This window comes from Montipora capricornis, chromosome 6 (genome assembly GCF_036669925.1).
Source record: "Montipora capricornis isolate CH-2021 chromosome 6, ASM3666992v2, whole genome shotgun sequence".
Taxonomy (NCBI): domain Eukaryota; kingdom Metazoa; phylum Cnidaria; class Anthozoa; order Scleractinia; family Acroporidae; genus Montipora; species Montipora capricornis.
The window spans coordinates 12,709,406-12,725,554 of NC_090888.1; the positions used below are offsets into that span (position 1 = coordinate 12,709,406).

At 41.5% G+C, this 16,149-nt stretch overlaps 2 protein-coding genes across 6 annotated transcripts in view; both read left to right on the forward strand.

Annotated features, from left to right (window-relative positions):
* Positions 1–11,686, forward strand: part of LOC138051554 (uncharacterized protein DDB_G0288805-like) — a 23,869-nt gene extending 12,183 nt beyond the window's left edge. For all 5 annotated transcript variants that reach the window (XM_068897781.1, XM_068897783.1, XM_068897782.1 and 2 more), the window contains 5 exons: positions 6,290–8,634; positions 8,915–9,042; positions 9,884–10,004; positions 10,397–10,479; positions 11,207–11,686. In XM_068897781.1, coding sequence (XP_068753882.1) covers positions 6,319–8,634; positions 8,915–9,042; positions 9,884–10,004; positions 10,397–10,479; positions 11,207–11,255 — 2,697 coding nt within the window. In that variant the 5' untranslated portion in view covers positions 6,290–6,318 and the 3' untranslated portion in view covers positions 11,256–11,686. The remainder of the gene's footprint in view (positions 1–6,289; positions 8,635–8,914; positions 9,043–9,883; positions 10,005–10,396; positions 10,480–11,206) is intronic.
* On the forward strand, positions 3,127–3,681 carry LOC138053241 (uncharacterized). The gene has a single exon (XM_068899898.1). The coding sequence runs from the start codon at positions 3,127–3,129 to the stop codon at positions 3,679–3,681; it is 555 nt and encodes a 184-aa protein (XP_068755999.1).
* Positions 11,687–16,149: the final 4,463 nt, after the last annotated feature.

Sequence of the window (16,149 nt, forward strand, 5' to 3'; positions counted from 1 at the left end):
CCGGAAATGTCAGAGGGTATGTTATTTTTAAAGCAGATTTTAAACACGCAATTGAAGAAAAATACTCAAATCGAGACGCAATCACCTTTCTGCGATCATGTCCCCAAGAAAAGCCTCTTGATTTGATAAAAGGAATTGGAACAGATTACAAGGCTGCATGGGATTATTTAGACTCTGTATATGGAGATCCTACATTCCTTTTTGACACGATAACTAATTATAGTTAACTGCAAAATGGCGGAGATGCAAGGTTTTGTGATTTGGTGCATTTAGTCAAAAGGGGTTATAACCACGTTAAAGGAAATAGGTGTTCCCGGTGACATGAACAAGAGTCACATGCTGTCTATTATTGAACAAAATATGTGTGCGGACGACCGCAAGGTTTGGTCTAGAGATCTAGAACGAGGGGGAAAGATTGCCACTCTTCAAGGTCTAATGGAATGGATGACTGTGGAGATGAAATCGCGTATGCGCGCAACAGCTCCACTCAGAACTGGTGCAACTAACAGTCGTTCAGTGCATCACGTGCAAACCGAAGGCAGCGATAGAGGTAATTCAACATGACATAAATGTTGGTTATGTCATACATCCGCTCACTGGCAGATCAATGTCCTCAGTTTCCCGCAATGGGCGTAGATAAAAGAATCAAAAGTGCTTAAGAGAATCACGTATGTTTCGGGTGTTTAAAGAGAGCCGGTAGAGAACACAGATTGAAAAATTGCAGCCGTAAGCAACATTGTGCTAAGACAGAGAGAGGAGAACAGTGCCAACACTTCCATCATCCGCTTTTGCATAAGAGTGATGCGATCAGAGCGGGAATGGCAGCATTTACAGAGAGTCAAGGAGAACTTCAGCCTGTAATTTCCGCAAATCTGTGGCCAAAACGATACCGGAGCACAAGTCAGTTTGATTCGCAACGACACAGCTCAAGTGTTAGTGCTGAAGGGGAAGAATACATCAGTAACCATAACTAAAGTTGGAGGTGAAGAGGAAACAATGAAAACAATGACAACGAAGGAGTATCGAGTCCCAGTGAATGTTTTGGACGACACTCGGAAGTATTCGGTAAAGGCCATTGGAATCCCCAAAATTGGCGATGATATTACCGCAGTTCAAACGTCCAAGCTTCCTGACCTCCTTTGTCTACCAACCGATGTATCATCGAATGCTCATTCCAGTTCAAGATCAGCATGTCCACCGATTCTTATGGCGAAATTTAGAAACCCATCGAGAACCTGATGTTGACGTCAAAACGGTTCTGACATTTGGCGATAAGCCTGTTCCAGCTATGGCACAAACAGCTCTAAAGAAAACCGCTAAAGAAAACAAGTCCGGCTATCATCCAGAAGCAGCAGAAGGTCTCCAGAAGAACACATATATGGATGACATTTGTGACTCCGTCAACACTGTCACAGAAGCGAAACAACTGGCCAAGGATCTTGATATTTATTCTGAAGACATGTGTCTTCAAGGTTAAAGGTTGGATTTCAAACAAATCACTTGAAGACCATATGCAGAGTGAGAAGCCAGCAAAAATGGCGGTGTTTAGAGGAAATGTTGCTGAGAAGGTCCTTGGAATGGCATGGAATAACCAAGCCGACACACTCACGTTCAACGTCGACTGTGATGCGATAGATAACGTAATTGGAGGTGGACAACTTCCGTAGGAAGGGAAGCTAACAAAGAGGGTTTTGCTCACTCAAGTCGCTCGATTTTATGATCCCCTTGGTCTCGCAGCTGCTTTCCTTATCAGGGCAAAGATCGGATTACAAGAGCTATGGCAAGCTGGAGTTGATTGGGACGAAGAGCTAGGCCCCGCCAGCTGTTCGTGAAAAGTGGAAAGATTTATTCAGAGAAATGAAAGAGTTAAGTAGGGTCGAGTTTCCCCGCAGTTTAACTCGCGCTGATGCAAAAGAGCCTTCCATGCTGTGCGTATTTTCCGACGCATCCCAGTACGCCTTTGGAGCTTGCGCTTACAGCCGGCAGAGGATTAAGGATGACCAGTATCAAGTCAGGCTAATTGCAGCGAAGTCACGGGTAGCACCTTTGAAGCAGCTAAGCATACCACGATTGAAACTACAAGCAGCAGTTTTGGCGTCTAGATTAGCTAAGACTATTTAAGAAGAATCACGAATGAAATTCCAAGCCGTCAAGTTTTTCACAGACAGCACAATAACCCTTGCCTGGATACAGAATCCGTCATGCAATTTCAAGCCATTCATGTCTGCGCGAGTTGGAGAAATTCAAAGTCACTCTGACCCTAGTGAATGGAAACACATCCTGGGTGAAGAAAATGTCGAGGATGATATTTCTATAGAAATTTATGTAGGAGATCTGAAAGGGAGATGGAGCAATGGACCACAGTTTTTGCAAAAGCCAGAAGAGCTTTGGCCAGAAGAGGTAGCAAAACCTGTTTCAGAGGAACATTTGGAGCTTCGACAAAACAAGACAGTTTGTGAAGTAAAGAAGGTTAATGAAGCCATCGACCCGAAACATTTTTCAAGTTGGAAAAATTTGGTTCGAGTGACGGCCCGCATTCAAAGGCTGGCCAATAAGGTACGCTTAAGAAGACACACCCAAAAGGGAAAAGAAGGACCACTTGTACCAGAGGAATTAGAAAAAGCTGAACGCTTCTGGATCAAGGAATGCCAGAAGTCCTTGTACAGCTGAATTAAGAAAGGGGAATTCAGGAGTTTGAGTCCCTTTGTTTACGGACAGGGTGTGGTCAGAGTTGGAGAAAGAGTTGATCAAGCAGTTGTATCATATGAAACAAGGCACCCCGCCCTTCTTCCAAGTGATCATTGGATCTCAATGTTAATAACAAGGCACGTGCATCAACGGGGACCCAGCGGAGTGGCTGCTACGACCGCCAAGATTAGAAGATTAGAAGTTGAGAGAGTCAATCAAGTTCAAATGTGGGTTCTGTAAAGAAATGGCACATAAGACCGAAACACAGTTAATGGCAAAAATTTACCAACACTTCGATTAGCCCCATACACTCCACCATTTTACTACACGGCATGTGACTACTTTGGGCCTTACATCGTCAAGGTAGGACGAAACAAGACAGCGAAGCACTACGGCGTGGTGTTTACATGCTTGAACACAAGGGCAGTACATGTGGAGATGGCCGTTGACTGTTCTACCAGGGACTTTTTACAAGTTCTCCGTAGATTTTTTGCGATTCGCGGTCAACCTGCGGTGATGATAGGTGATAACGGTTCACAGTTTGTCGCCGGTGCGGAGAGGGAGCTAGGTGAAATGGTACGAGGTTTGAGTCGAGAAGAGATTCAAGATTTTTGCGCAGAGAAAGACATGCACTGGAAATTCACGACACCTGCTGTCTCGCATCAAAATGGATGTGCAGAGGCGCTCGTCCGCAAGACTTGCAAGAACGCTTTAAAGAGGACCATTGGCAGTCAAGTGCTAACTCAATTCGAGTTGTACACAGTGTTTCTAGAGGTAGCCAATCTTGCTAACCAACGGCCAATCGGATGGATTCCAAACGACCCTGATGATGGCAAGTACATATGCCCTAATGATATTCAAGGACCATTCAAGGGAAACACAAAATCCGTGCCACAGGTTGAGTTTGTCCAGAAAATCGTTGATTCATTCTGGAAGCGTTGGGAGTCGAGACGTTCTTCCATCACTAGTACCAAGGAAGCAGTGGCAAATTGAACGACGAAACGTGAAAGTCAACGACATCTTTACAGTCGCTGATAGTAATGCTGTTCGAGGCAAGTGGTGCACAGGCAAAATCATGGAAGTCTATCCAGGACCGGACGGTTGAATACGAAATGTCAAAGTCAAGACGTCGACTGGCGTCTACAGCCGTCCTGTTACTAAAGTTACTGTGATTTGCCCTGCGGAAGAAGAGTGAAGAGACAGTATACAAGCGCAATTTTTTAAGAGACTGCGTATAGGATGAGGACTGACGCCCTCATCGGGGCTGAGAATGTTTTGTTAAAAAATAAATTATTTGATTCTGTTAACTGATTCCTTGATTGACTTTTGGTTACCTTAATACCTTGGAGATTAGTAACGTTATTAAGACCGGATAACACGAGAAAAGGTCTCTTTTTCTGGGACGTTTTGCCAACGCAAAACGCCTGTTTGTTCACTGACCTGTTTTTACATTTCTGCTAACCGGTGGTACCGAAGTTTGAGGACTGTTAAATCTGCTGGTTATCGTAACAGAAGTAAGTGATCGATCATGTGAGACCTGCTGAAATTAAGCGCCGTAGTCCGTATTTCATTGTAGTTCATAGAAGCTGCAATTATGTAATATTTTCCTTTGTAGATCGAATAAAAAGAAATTAAGAAAATTATACGATTTGCGTAATCCAGTGGATTATTAACCATTTTTCCACGGATCACTTTGTGCTGACCAAAAGGAGAGCGGACTCTGGGGAGGAGATTGTACATGACATTGCGTAAACAGCTGTTTACAAACATTGTTTTTGTTATTCAAATGTGCCAATCACAGGAACAAAAGACCCTTTGTTTCAACAGCCAATGAGGCTCTCTCGTTGTTACAATAAATGACAATAGGTGACGTCAACGATCTCTTAGTTATTGTTTCCAGTTGCTACTGGAATGAGTGAGGGTGAAGAACGATCGACCCAGGAAAGCAAAAGATAATGTAATATCGCTATAGTTGCATTTAGTGCCTCAAAAATGTATAACTCACATTTTGTGTGATAAACGCAGATTACAAAGTGTGGAGCTGTTTTCTTCCCAAAATCGACTACCAGCTAATTCCATCTGCCTTTCGAGGGCCTCGAGTGTATCTTTAAACAAACAAATTTAATCATTGTTATTGTCCTAATGTGCCGACTGGGACTCAAAATATAAACTACATAATTTGTATCATTTAAACTCTTGTTATTTGGCTATCAAAGCTTGATTAGACTTGAAGTATAACACAATTTAATAGTAGTTACAAATATTTTGAAGCAATGCTTTCAACATACATTATCAAAAGTAACCGCTGTTATATTTGTTTCTTTGAAGGCCGTTCAGGCGGCAGAACCCTGAGAATCTAGATTGAATCTGATTGTTTGCGGGAGCGGGCAGAATTTCTCTTGACCACGGTCACGCTAACCAAGGACGTTATTAGTCACGATTTAATGAGCGACGGTTTCAATTTGTCTTAACTTAAAATCGTTTTGAAATGGTTTCTTATTCATTTCGTCAAGTTTGTTGGCTTTTGAAAGTGAAACTTCACAAAATGTAAAAAAATCCGCTTTCAGTTTCGTACTTTTGCTGACACGTTGATGAGACAAGGTATAAAATAGAATTATGACTTTCCCAGTTTTTATAGTAGTTTCTCCTACCCTCTAAAAATAGAATTTAGAAATAAATAAAAACGTCATTCATCGACCTTAGGTCGATCCGTATAGGGACAAACTGTGCCCTCGGTCTAGAGTACCTCGGGCACACTTGTTACTTATACAAACCTCTCAGCCGGTGAATAACAAATATGTCTATAAAATGCATTGCTTCAAAATGTCTATAACTGCTATTTATTATATAGATACTGATGAAATACCAGGATTTCTCCCTTTACTAAAAAATCATATCTTCACCGCTCGCAGTGAACGTATTATTTTTATCTTTCACATGTGAGTATACAGCTGTCGTCATGGTAACGAACACTATCAGCAAATAAACGCGAGCTTCCTCTTCATTCTACTATACGTTTGTGCTTTAATATAATTCTTCTCTACTACATTAAAATTTTTATTGCAAAATTTTACATTATCGTGATTTGTTTTTCATAACTTTCATATCTTGTTTCATAAAACAGAACATGCGTGTTATAGCGGTTGGTGAACAATTTTTCATCATTTCGAAAATGAATAAAACAAGTTGATTTAAATCTAGATATTTCATCAATATCTATATAATAAACAGAACATTACATGGCCGCTTGGGGATACGAATTTTATCTTCTTGTGCTGAAAGTTTCTCTCACTCGTGAGAGATACTTTCAGCCTTTCAGCACTCGAAGATAAAATTCGTATCCCCGCGCGGCCATGTAATATCCTCTATTTGTGTTATATTACTTAATTTGTATTTTTGTATTTTTATTACCAGAGCGTCCGTTTAAAAGGATCCCCGGCTTAATTTGTATTTTTGTATTTTTATTACCAGAGCGTCCGTTTAAAAGGATCCCCGGCTTGTCATTTTTCTTTTTGTGGCACCCCAAATTATTTTCCTTCACCAATGATTTCTTTTTCCCTATGCCCGAGATAATTTATTTATTCAGTCTATTGTCTGCCAGGGCCTAATCTTGACGCACAAGAAAACGAGATGGGCTGTGAAGATGAACATAGCGATTCAAGACAGACCAACTTACCTCTATTTTCCGATTCACCCAGTGCTAAAGCGCAAACGGACAAGAAAAATGAACGTACTCTCCCGGTATCCATTTGCTGCGATCCGTGTTTTAGAGAGCCACGTGACATTGAAAGGCACAACTTACTAATTGGTCACACATGCCATGTCACCCGAAAGGAAGAAGGACAAACTAAGGATTGTAAGGAACATGGAAACGACCCTGGCGCCGAAAACGTTACAGAAGATACAAATATTTTCAGTTTCGATGTTTACGATCAAAATAACAATAGTAGAAGATGTTGTGTTAGAATTTGTGCTAACGATGGCGATTGCGTCGATATTGATGAGAGCAGAGGTGACTCTGAATGTGACATCGATCTTAAAATAAATTGTAACAATGATATTAATGGTAAACGAAATTGTTGCCTCAGGGATATTAATGGCAGACATAATAATAATGATGATCGAGTCAAAGATGTTAATGATGATGATGATTATGATGACGATGAGGATAAAAATGGCGCCGAAGATGGTGCCAGTGAGGATGGCAATAACAAAGGCTACACCAAGACAAAAAATGAGACCCGAGGCGTGTCTAGCGATTCCGAGAAGGATGCTACTTTGGAAAATCAAAAATCGAGTCTCACTTTGCGAACCGACAGTAGAGGAGACGAAGAAATCTGCAGGACTGAGAGGTTCTCAAGTAGTTCAAACCTCACAACTCACGACGTTAACATATCACCGATCGGTGGCAGTGCTTTGCTTTCAAACAACGTAAACTCTCAAGCTACGGCCCCTGTGAACAAATCAACATCTTTGAGACAAGGCGCAAGACCAAAGACTACGTTCCCAAGGACGCCACTTGACCAAGTGGCTGATCGAGGCTTCAATCATACCAGTCTAGCGTACCAGCAAGAAGATACAGGCATTCGACGTGATTTTTTGGCTCGACATACCATAGATGTGAGTCTACCATATTCTTCGCAACCAAGTGATTGGAATTTTTCAGGTGTAACAGGATCACGGAAAGACAGGCTTTATTCTGCTTTTAATAGCAAGGGCAATTCTGCTTCGTGGTGGAGTTTCCCTGAACCTTGGAGGGCCAACCAGCGAGCATACTTCAGTGGACTGCAGCAACCAGACATTCGTAACCTAGCAGCATCACAAGATATGGGTTTAAAAAGTAATTGGCAGCTGTCATATCCTCAATCTGAAAGAAACGCGACATACACTTCGTTTAAAGAACAGCGGTTTTTCAATCGCCTTGATCCCTGGAACGCAAATAAGCACCAATCGTTGACTCACGGAAATTACTCCGGAACTTTTCCTGGCGCGCCTGGGAACCAAATCAATTCATCTAACGCGCAGGCTTGGATGCCAAGCTCTCCCTTAACTGATTCGCATTTTTCCAATCATGATATTGTTAGCTGTCAAGTAGGATACAACCGATTTACTAGTAATGAGCATGCTGTTGAACAACACACCGCTGCCATTTCAGAAGGTCATTTTCAATTGACATCAAGTATGATGTCACAAAGTGTACGACCGAACGGCTTAACTGCACCGGTCATCAGGCGTGGAAACGAGGATCAACGCACAGACGACTCGGTCAGGCTTGGGCAAAGTGGTACGGCAAATCAAGAACGTGGACATCTGAATTTGTCTGGAGAGCTGACATCTAGGAACGGGGAACCGCAAGAGGGTTTGCCATCCGCTAGAAGGATCAGTTCAAGGTCTTCAGTTCAAAGCTCTTCAGAGGACGGCACTCTTGTAGCTTTGGGGCGGAAGGTGGCTGAGGCGTGTTCAGTTGTGGAAAGGGTCATGAAAGAACGTGACGAGCGAATTAAGGCGCAGAGGGAGGTAGCTGTGAGAGAAAGGGAAAGAAGAGAACGAATTGAAAGGGAGGAGAGAGAAAGGAGAGAAATGGAATTGCGAGAAAGAGAGGCAAGAGAAAGGGAAGAGAGAGAAAGAGAAGCGAGAGAGACTAGAGAACGACAAGAAAGGCAAATGAGGGAAAGAGAAGCAAGCGAAATAGTGGGACGAGAAAGAACAAGACACGACGAGGATCAAAGAAAGGCATGGAATCAAGGAGAGCGGGCACCGATTCAGGAAAGCTCCCAATGGCAGTGCCGTCATTACCAGCGGCTCTGTAGTGTGAGTTTTCCATGCTGTGGGGTATTTTATCCATGTCACCGCTGTCATAATGATTCGGGGGCGTGTGACGTTGAAGACCTGAAGGCAAACCAGGCGACACATGTGAAGTGTGGAAGCTGTGGGCATGAAGAACAGGCAAGTAGTGACTGAATGCGCATGCGTATCGGGCTAAGTTTGACAGGCATTGGCAAATAATGTTGAAATTAGATCTTTTAAAACCAAATAACTAAGAACAAAAAATACGAGATAACTGTGATCGAGCAAACCTATAAATTACATTACGACACTAATCTCAAAAGCACGGTAATTTGGACTTTAAAGCGTGTGATAAATTTGAAGGCCTTATAAAGACGTGTCTGGTATGGGCGTCAAACTGAACTAAATTGTTTTTTTTTTCTCTCTCCTTTGTTATCAGATAAACGAGAGAAGTCAACATTGTAGCATTTGTGGATCAAGATTCTCGGAATACTTCTGCTTTAAGTGCAAGCATTTTACTGGGGCGGAAAAGAATCCTTTTCACTGCGACAAGTGTGGGATTTGCCGGTAAGTTAATTGATCACTTTGCAAAGCATGGGTCCGCATGATTATAATTATCTGATAGGAGCCTTTAAAATACGCTATCTGTGATTCTTCAGTATAACCCTTCACGTATATGAACTTTTACTTACCCATTTAAACTTTGTAAACCTCAAAGACAGCGTAATTTCTATTTTTTGAATAAAACCATAGTACTATGCTGTGCTAATGTGGTGTTAAGTTGATTGTAAAAATGTATTGCGCAAAAAGATGGGCTGACATGTTTCCCGCGTCAGAGACGACACCAATACCAACCGCGGTGTTTCCCGCGCTCTAGAATGGCTAAGCATGATTCGAGTTTGAATGTCTTTGTCCGTCGTGATTGGCCAAGTTTATACAGACTTTTAGCCTTGAGAAGAACTACGACGACGAGTACGATTAGTAAGCTCTGAGGCGCACGCACTTAAAAAAAAAAACCCTACCTAATGCACAACCCTAATGCACATGATCCCGAACTAAAATATCTTGAGGTCAATAATAACTCTGTGCTTTTTGTCACCGATAATAAAAAGGTTGCTGTACCCGAGATTACCAAGGTCTCGAGTAGCATGAGTCAACCGAGGGTATCGTTACTCTCCCGCTGGACGGGATGTTAGTCCAACGCGGGGGTACCCCGAGCAGTACGTCGCCGGTTATCGTTTATACACCTGGGTGGAGAGAGACTGTGTAGAGAAAAGTTCCTTGTCGAAAGGAAACATCACGATGACCGACTGAGCTTGGTCGAGTCAGCGATCCTGGGATAGGGAAACCACTACACCAACGTGTCTTAAACCTAAAATAAACGGATTGCTGTTTTTTTCTTCGTTAGAATACACCGCGACAAGTCTTTTCACTGCGATGTTTGCAATGTTTGTTTGGACAAAAGGCTTGAAGGAAATCACAAATGCAGACCGAATTCAGGACACGACGAGTGTTGTATTTGCTTAGAGGTAAGAAAATTTTCGGCAGTACTGAAGGAGCGTGGAGCGAACAATGATGTTGTTGAACTCCCTCTGGATGGGCTGATTTGCAGTCCATTCAAGGTGAACATATAAGACTGGCCAGGTTTGTTTTAACGTAACGTCGTAAACTAATAGAACTTATTTTGAAAGTAGTCTTCCAGGGGCTCGTCTCGCATATCTTGCGGACTTTCCCTGTCCCGATTTTGCCCGTGATTTCTTCGTCTCGTCCCGACTGACGGACCCCGGGAGTACTAGAATGACAACCAACCTGCCAACCTGGGAGGACTTGAGTGTCAGATGTTGGCATAAGCCTTGAATTAAAAGAGATGTAGAACAACCGTAGCGGTTTATTAATTTAACTCTTTTCCTTTCCTTTTTAGGATGCGTTCAGCGGTTGCCAAATCTTGCCATGCTCACACAAGGTCCACAAGGACTGTGCTATAGCCATGATACAGAATGGCATGTAAGTATATTTGAGTAGGCTTCAGGCACATTGCGACATGATCATAGCGCGCTCAATATTTGTCGTGCGTACTCAACAGATATCCTGCGATATAAGTAATTTTGTTTGTCGCGGAGAAAAAGCTTTTTTTCCAATTAACGTAGAAAATTGTGCTTTGTCATCAATGTGTTGAATAATAAAACAATTATCCTGCCCAATCTTGCGGAATATCGCCTGATTTTAGCCAACTCGGCCTACGGCGTCGTCGACTAAGTATCAGGCAATATTCCGCGCGATTTCGCCAGATAATTGTTAAATATATGCTATTCGTCAAGTGCTACTTCATAAGAATATTTTCCATCCACCAAGACCCCACGCGGCTCCTCCTTGGGTTTCACACCATGTAACATTTCTGGTGTAACGTTCACATCCATAAGATCCACTATTGCCAATACTCCTCACTATGCCCTTGACGTCGAGATTTGCTGGTTCTGCTGTCGTTGTACACTATATTAAACACACTACGTAGACTTCTAAGTCAGTCGACCCACCCGCTTTAGTCACTCAAAGCGAGAAGAAAAGCTAACGGGAGAATGGGGACACGCTACGACGGAAAAAAATGAGTAAGAATTCCCCGTTTAAATTTTACGTGAATTAAGCTTTTCAATTCCAGAAATTCTTTTGAGGGGGGAATGACTTCCTTCAGCAAGATAGCATGATGCAAATTTCTGTTTTTGTTTTGTTTCAGACGGAACTGCCCAATATGTCGCCATCCATTATTTAACCAGGAATCGTAGAAATCTGCAAATATCTGTGAACCATTTCAAGATCGGTGCACCTCTCATATGGACCACGATATAAAAGGAAAGAACATTACTAAAAGGAGTATACTGCGTTGATACAGGGGATAATTTCCTTTGAAGTACTTTTCAACAGATCATCAATTAAGACTTCTTTAAGTGCCGTTTGGTTCACGTTCTCGTTTTTTTCCATTAGGCAAGAGTAACCAGTGAGGTATACGTACTGGCTACAATTGAAGCGAATGAAGGTTTTTGTTTAATGCTATACAGTATTATATCTCTCAGATAGTACACGCGCTATGATTGGCTAATTTGCAACTTTGATGCAACATTACTCGCAAGTTTTTCATTTCGTCTATGTGAAATGAGCTTATGAAACTGTTTGAATCTTGCAAGCAAATATTATAAAGAACAGCTAATAACATTTATTCCTTTTTCGGATTTTCATGTAGCATTCAAATCATTTGTAGCAGCGAAATGTTCCGCTTGTTTTCAACTAGTTTCCATTCCCGGGCGCTTGATTACCTCAGAGATATAATAAATATCTTACTTAAACCTCGTTTTCTCCGTCCGTACTGTGAGTTGCGGATCCTCGTTTTTCCCGTTGATTTATAGCCCAAGCGCGAAGCTTCTGTACCCGGTCCGTAACTTGCAGTACAAAATTCGAATTCGGTTAGTAAGAGGTATTTCTAAGATACTAAGGTGCTCCCTCATAGATGGTTTTCAATCACGTGATGAGACGGGCATGTTGGTTCACAAAAAAATAAATTATGGCTCATGTTTTGCATATAGTAATAGGGTCAAATTCCCAAAAGACTTTTTTCTCTATTGTTCTGTTCACCAACATGGCCGCTGTGACGTCAGGTGAAAACCATCTACAGACGAAACGCGACAAGCCATTTCAAGGATCTTTTTGTAGCGATAGAAAGTGACACTTTAGTTGCAGGTGAATAAACGCTTGTCATGTTATTGATTCAACGAGGAAAAATAATCGTGCTACACGTGCAGCATGCATTTCAGTGCATTTCTTTGTCGCAACGCGAGAATGCACGTGCTGCAAGTGCGTCACAAACTTTATTCACGCTTTTTGTTACTGGCTTTATAAGAGAACATAAAGCCTGGTTTTCAGTAGCGACGCAAGCACAACGCAAGCACAAGCAGCTTATGCTAGTGAAAACGAACGTCGATATAAGCATCAAAATCAACCACGCTAACCGCCATTTTGTTCAAATTCTCAGACGCAACAAATAGGCCTTTTGCAACTAACGATCACATGGTACAAAATCCGCCATGCTGGAGGGCAAGCTCATTATTATTCCCCCACTGGGACATTAAAACAAAGAGACCTGAACCAGTCAAGCTTGACTTGCCTTTGTTTTAATGTCCCAATGGGGGAATAATAATGAGCTTTCCCTCCAGCATGGCGGATTTTGTACCATGTGATCGTTAGTTGCAAAAGGCCTATTACCTTGTGCTTACGCTGCGCTGCGTTTCGTTTTCACACGATGCAATGGCAAGCGAACGCAAGCATGCATAAGCAAGGAAAAGGAAAAATGATCCTTGTGCTTGTGCTTATGCTTGCGTCAACCTCGTTTTCACGGTAAAATAAGCGCTCTTATGCTTGCGTCGCAAAGTGAAAACGAGGTTCAATTGTGCACTCCTTTGCCGCAAACGCGAAATGACTCAAATTCATGTGTTGTCGACAGCATCGGCATACAACAGTAAATCGCCTACTGTTGCGCCACAAGAGGCAAAATTCCGAGGAGGCATTATTGTAGGTCGTGCGTATATCGAGTGAAATACCATTGCATACCGTTAAATAGTTTGTTTTACCAGAAACATTGGCGATTTGTCAGAACAGGGCCAGCACGGAATAAATGGGTATTGACGAAGTTTCAAAACCCGGAAGCGGCCCCGTCTACACGAGCAAATTTCGTGTGACAATTTTTATTTCCTCGGGTAGACGAGGAAATTTTGCAAATTTTTATGTGACAAATGTATTTGCTGAAAAGCTGGCGTGTTAGCTTTTATGTGACAAACAAAAGTTGTCAAATACGAAAAATTGTTGTGTAGACGACTCATCACATAAAATGTGGCAAACTCTTGCCTCTCAGTGAGCGCCATTGGAGAACGACCATGCAACCTCGCATTGTTTCTGCTTTATCTCTGCTGTCTAAAGCCGTGTTCGCAATAGGCCTCGATTATGACCGAATGATGATCCAATTAAGTTTGGCATGGGTTCACATCAACTAATTACAGTCCGTGATTATAATTGGATCAATTATTTCAAACAAACGCAAGGGAGTCGTTTAAAGTAATTACAGTGCATAATAGAATAGAATGGCGAACACGTGGTGGTATGAGCAAACGAAACTTCTAATCGCTTTATGGAGCGAAGATTTGGATTTGTCGTCTTCTTTTCTCGGAAGCTATCCTTGGTTGTTCTCGCCTCAAGCGTGGTGATGATAATCGTGGCAGCCACGCGGTACGGCGCCATTTTGTCTGACATTGCGAGGTTACCCTGCCTATTGTATTTGAATTTTCGCAGATGTGAACAGAACCATAATTGAATAAAATTGAATGGAGTATGATAGCCTGAATTATACTTCAGTTGATCATAATCAACGTTGAGTGTGAACACGGCTTAAGACATTGCTGACCCACTTAACTACGAACTGTCAACAATTATTTGTTGTGCTATCTACACGATCAAATGTCATTTGCCACATAAAATTGCTCATGTGGAGGGCGCTTCAAATCTTGGGTACTGATGACGTAATAGGGCAGAGAAATCATTGTTTCCTGCAGTTTCACTTTACTTTACTTTACTTCAATAGTTTCAGTTCAAGTACATTAATACAAAAACTAGGAGAGCCTCTAAACAGGAGTCTAATCCCTAATTAAAAGAGGTTACCTAAAACATAAAATCTAAATACAAATATAAAAAAAGATGGCTATAGAAATTGATCGGAATGGAACAAGATCGATTTAAGGTCATGCTTAAAAGTATTTATAGAGTCCACTGGTTGGAGCTGGTTGGTTGGAGAAGATTTCCTTAAATTTAATGGTAAATCATTCCAAAGCTTAACTATACGGTGAAAATATGAAAATTTTAGTACGTTTGTTCGAGCATATTAAACGTTAGGTTTCATTTCTTTTATAAGCTCTTATTTCCCAGGTCAGAGTGTAAGGCTTATAAAAATAATATTTATAATTTGTTTTGTTTCATGATAATGACTATGGGAGACAATTTCGGACGTTGTAGCTGAACGGCTCAACTGTTTCATTAAAAGCGAGACGGGTTTTTTTTTTTAACGATTTGGTTGATTTCCTCGAATTTCCAGACATAGCTTGAGGCTACTCTGGTTTGAAGAAATTTGAATGGAGCCAAAAAGTTTCAAAAGGTCTTTGAATTGTAACTTTGAAAGCTACATTTAAATTTCTTCAAACCAGAGATGCGTCGACCTGGGGCTCAGGTTTCTTAAGTGGTTTTCATGTGACGTCATCGACACCATGTTGCTGGATTAATACGGCAGACGGCAAACGTCGGACTAAAATTTGCGTTTTACCAAAAATGGAAGAAACTCGTTTGATATGAGCTCATTTTTCTGCGTGTTAGCAGCAGGTATCAAGTAGCTTTTCAAAAGGGAGAGACGAGTTAGAAAAACATAATTTTCATGCTTTGATGACAAGCAGAAACCGTTTCGCGTTTGCCATTTCACATAAACGCCATCCTTATGTAATCCTTCTAATAGCTTCTTCTGTTCGTCCACCAGCAATTCTACATTACACCATTGTCATCTCAGTCTCAAGAGATTGGTTGAAACCCACCTATACCAAGACAACCGAGAGAAATTTTTAACCGCGCTTCGAGGAACTCGGCCATGATTGCAATGTGAACCGTACTCGAGTCTTCAGACCGAAAAAGCACCTTTTAGTAGGCACGAAAAAAACAAATTTTTGCCTTTTACATTATAAACAAGTAATCGAAAGTTCCCTCGTAAAATGAAGATTAATATCACTTGCATTTTCAGAAGTTGCAGAAATTGTCCGCGTCGCGAACTTCCGAAAATACGCGTGATATTTAACAATTATTACATGAGTGCGCGTTGGCTATAACCAGTCTCATATCCAACAAGCGCGCATGGAATAATTGTTTTATTAAATTCCTTAAACTCCAAAAGTTTGGAAGTACGAGCGAAAAGAGGGAGAAAATCCCAGCGAAATCGAGAAAACCTGATGAAGATGCGATGTTGTGTAATACCTGTGGCTTGTTTCTCAAAAGTCCCGAAACTTTTCGGGCCTATTTCGGGTACCACAATTCCCTTTATATCTTTCGCAACGCCAAAGTTCTAAACCACCAAACTTCGCAATTCTCTTAGTTTTTCTTACATTAAAAACTTGTTGAAGGATCATCTTCTCAAAATAAGCAGATTGCAGTTTGACGACTGGCTTTTCGGGCCCGAAAAGTTCTCGGGACTTTCGAGAAACAGGCCCCTGGTGGTCAGACAGACGCAGGCTCATCACAAAAACATTTCTTACCTTTTCGCGTACTTCTAAGCTTCGAAATTGATCCAAACTTTCCACAAAAACGTTTTTCTCTTGCTTTATACCAAGAGAGATTTCGCTTTCTGGCGTAAGAATTTTTAGTTTAGCAACGCTAAGCGCAATCATATACCATATAAGGTCAAACTAAGGTATATGACCTGATAACCAAGATTGAGTGAACCAATCAGAGCACGACATTATCCGAGGCTGAGAATTTAATAATTCTCCTTATTATATAAACACCAATAAAATATTTACCAAGTGAGCTTTAACGCGAAAACATGATGTCTTCACACGAAAAGATCACTGTTGCTATGGTTACATGTAAAAATCGCATCTTGTG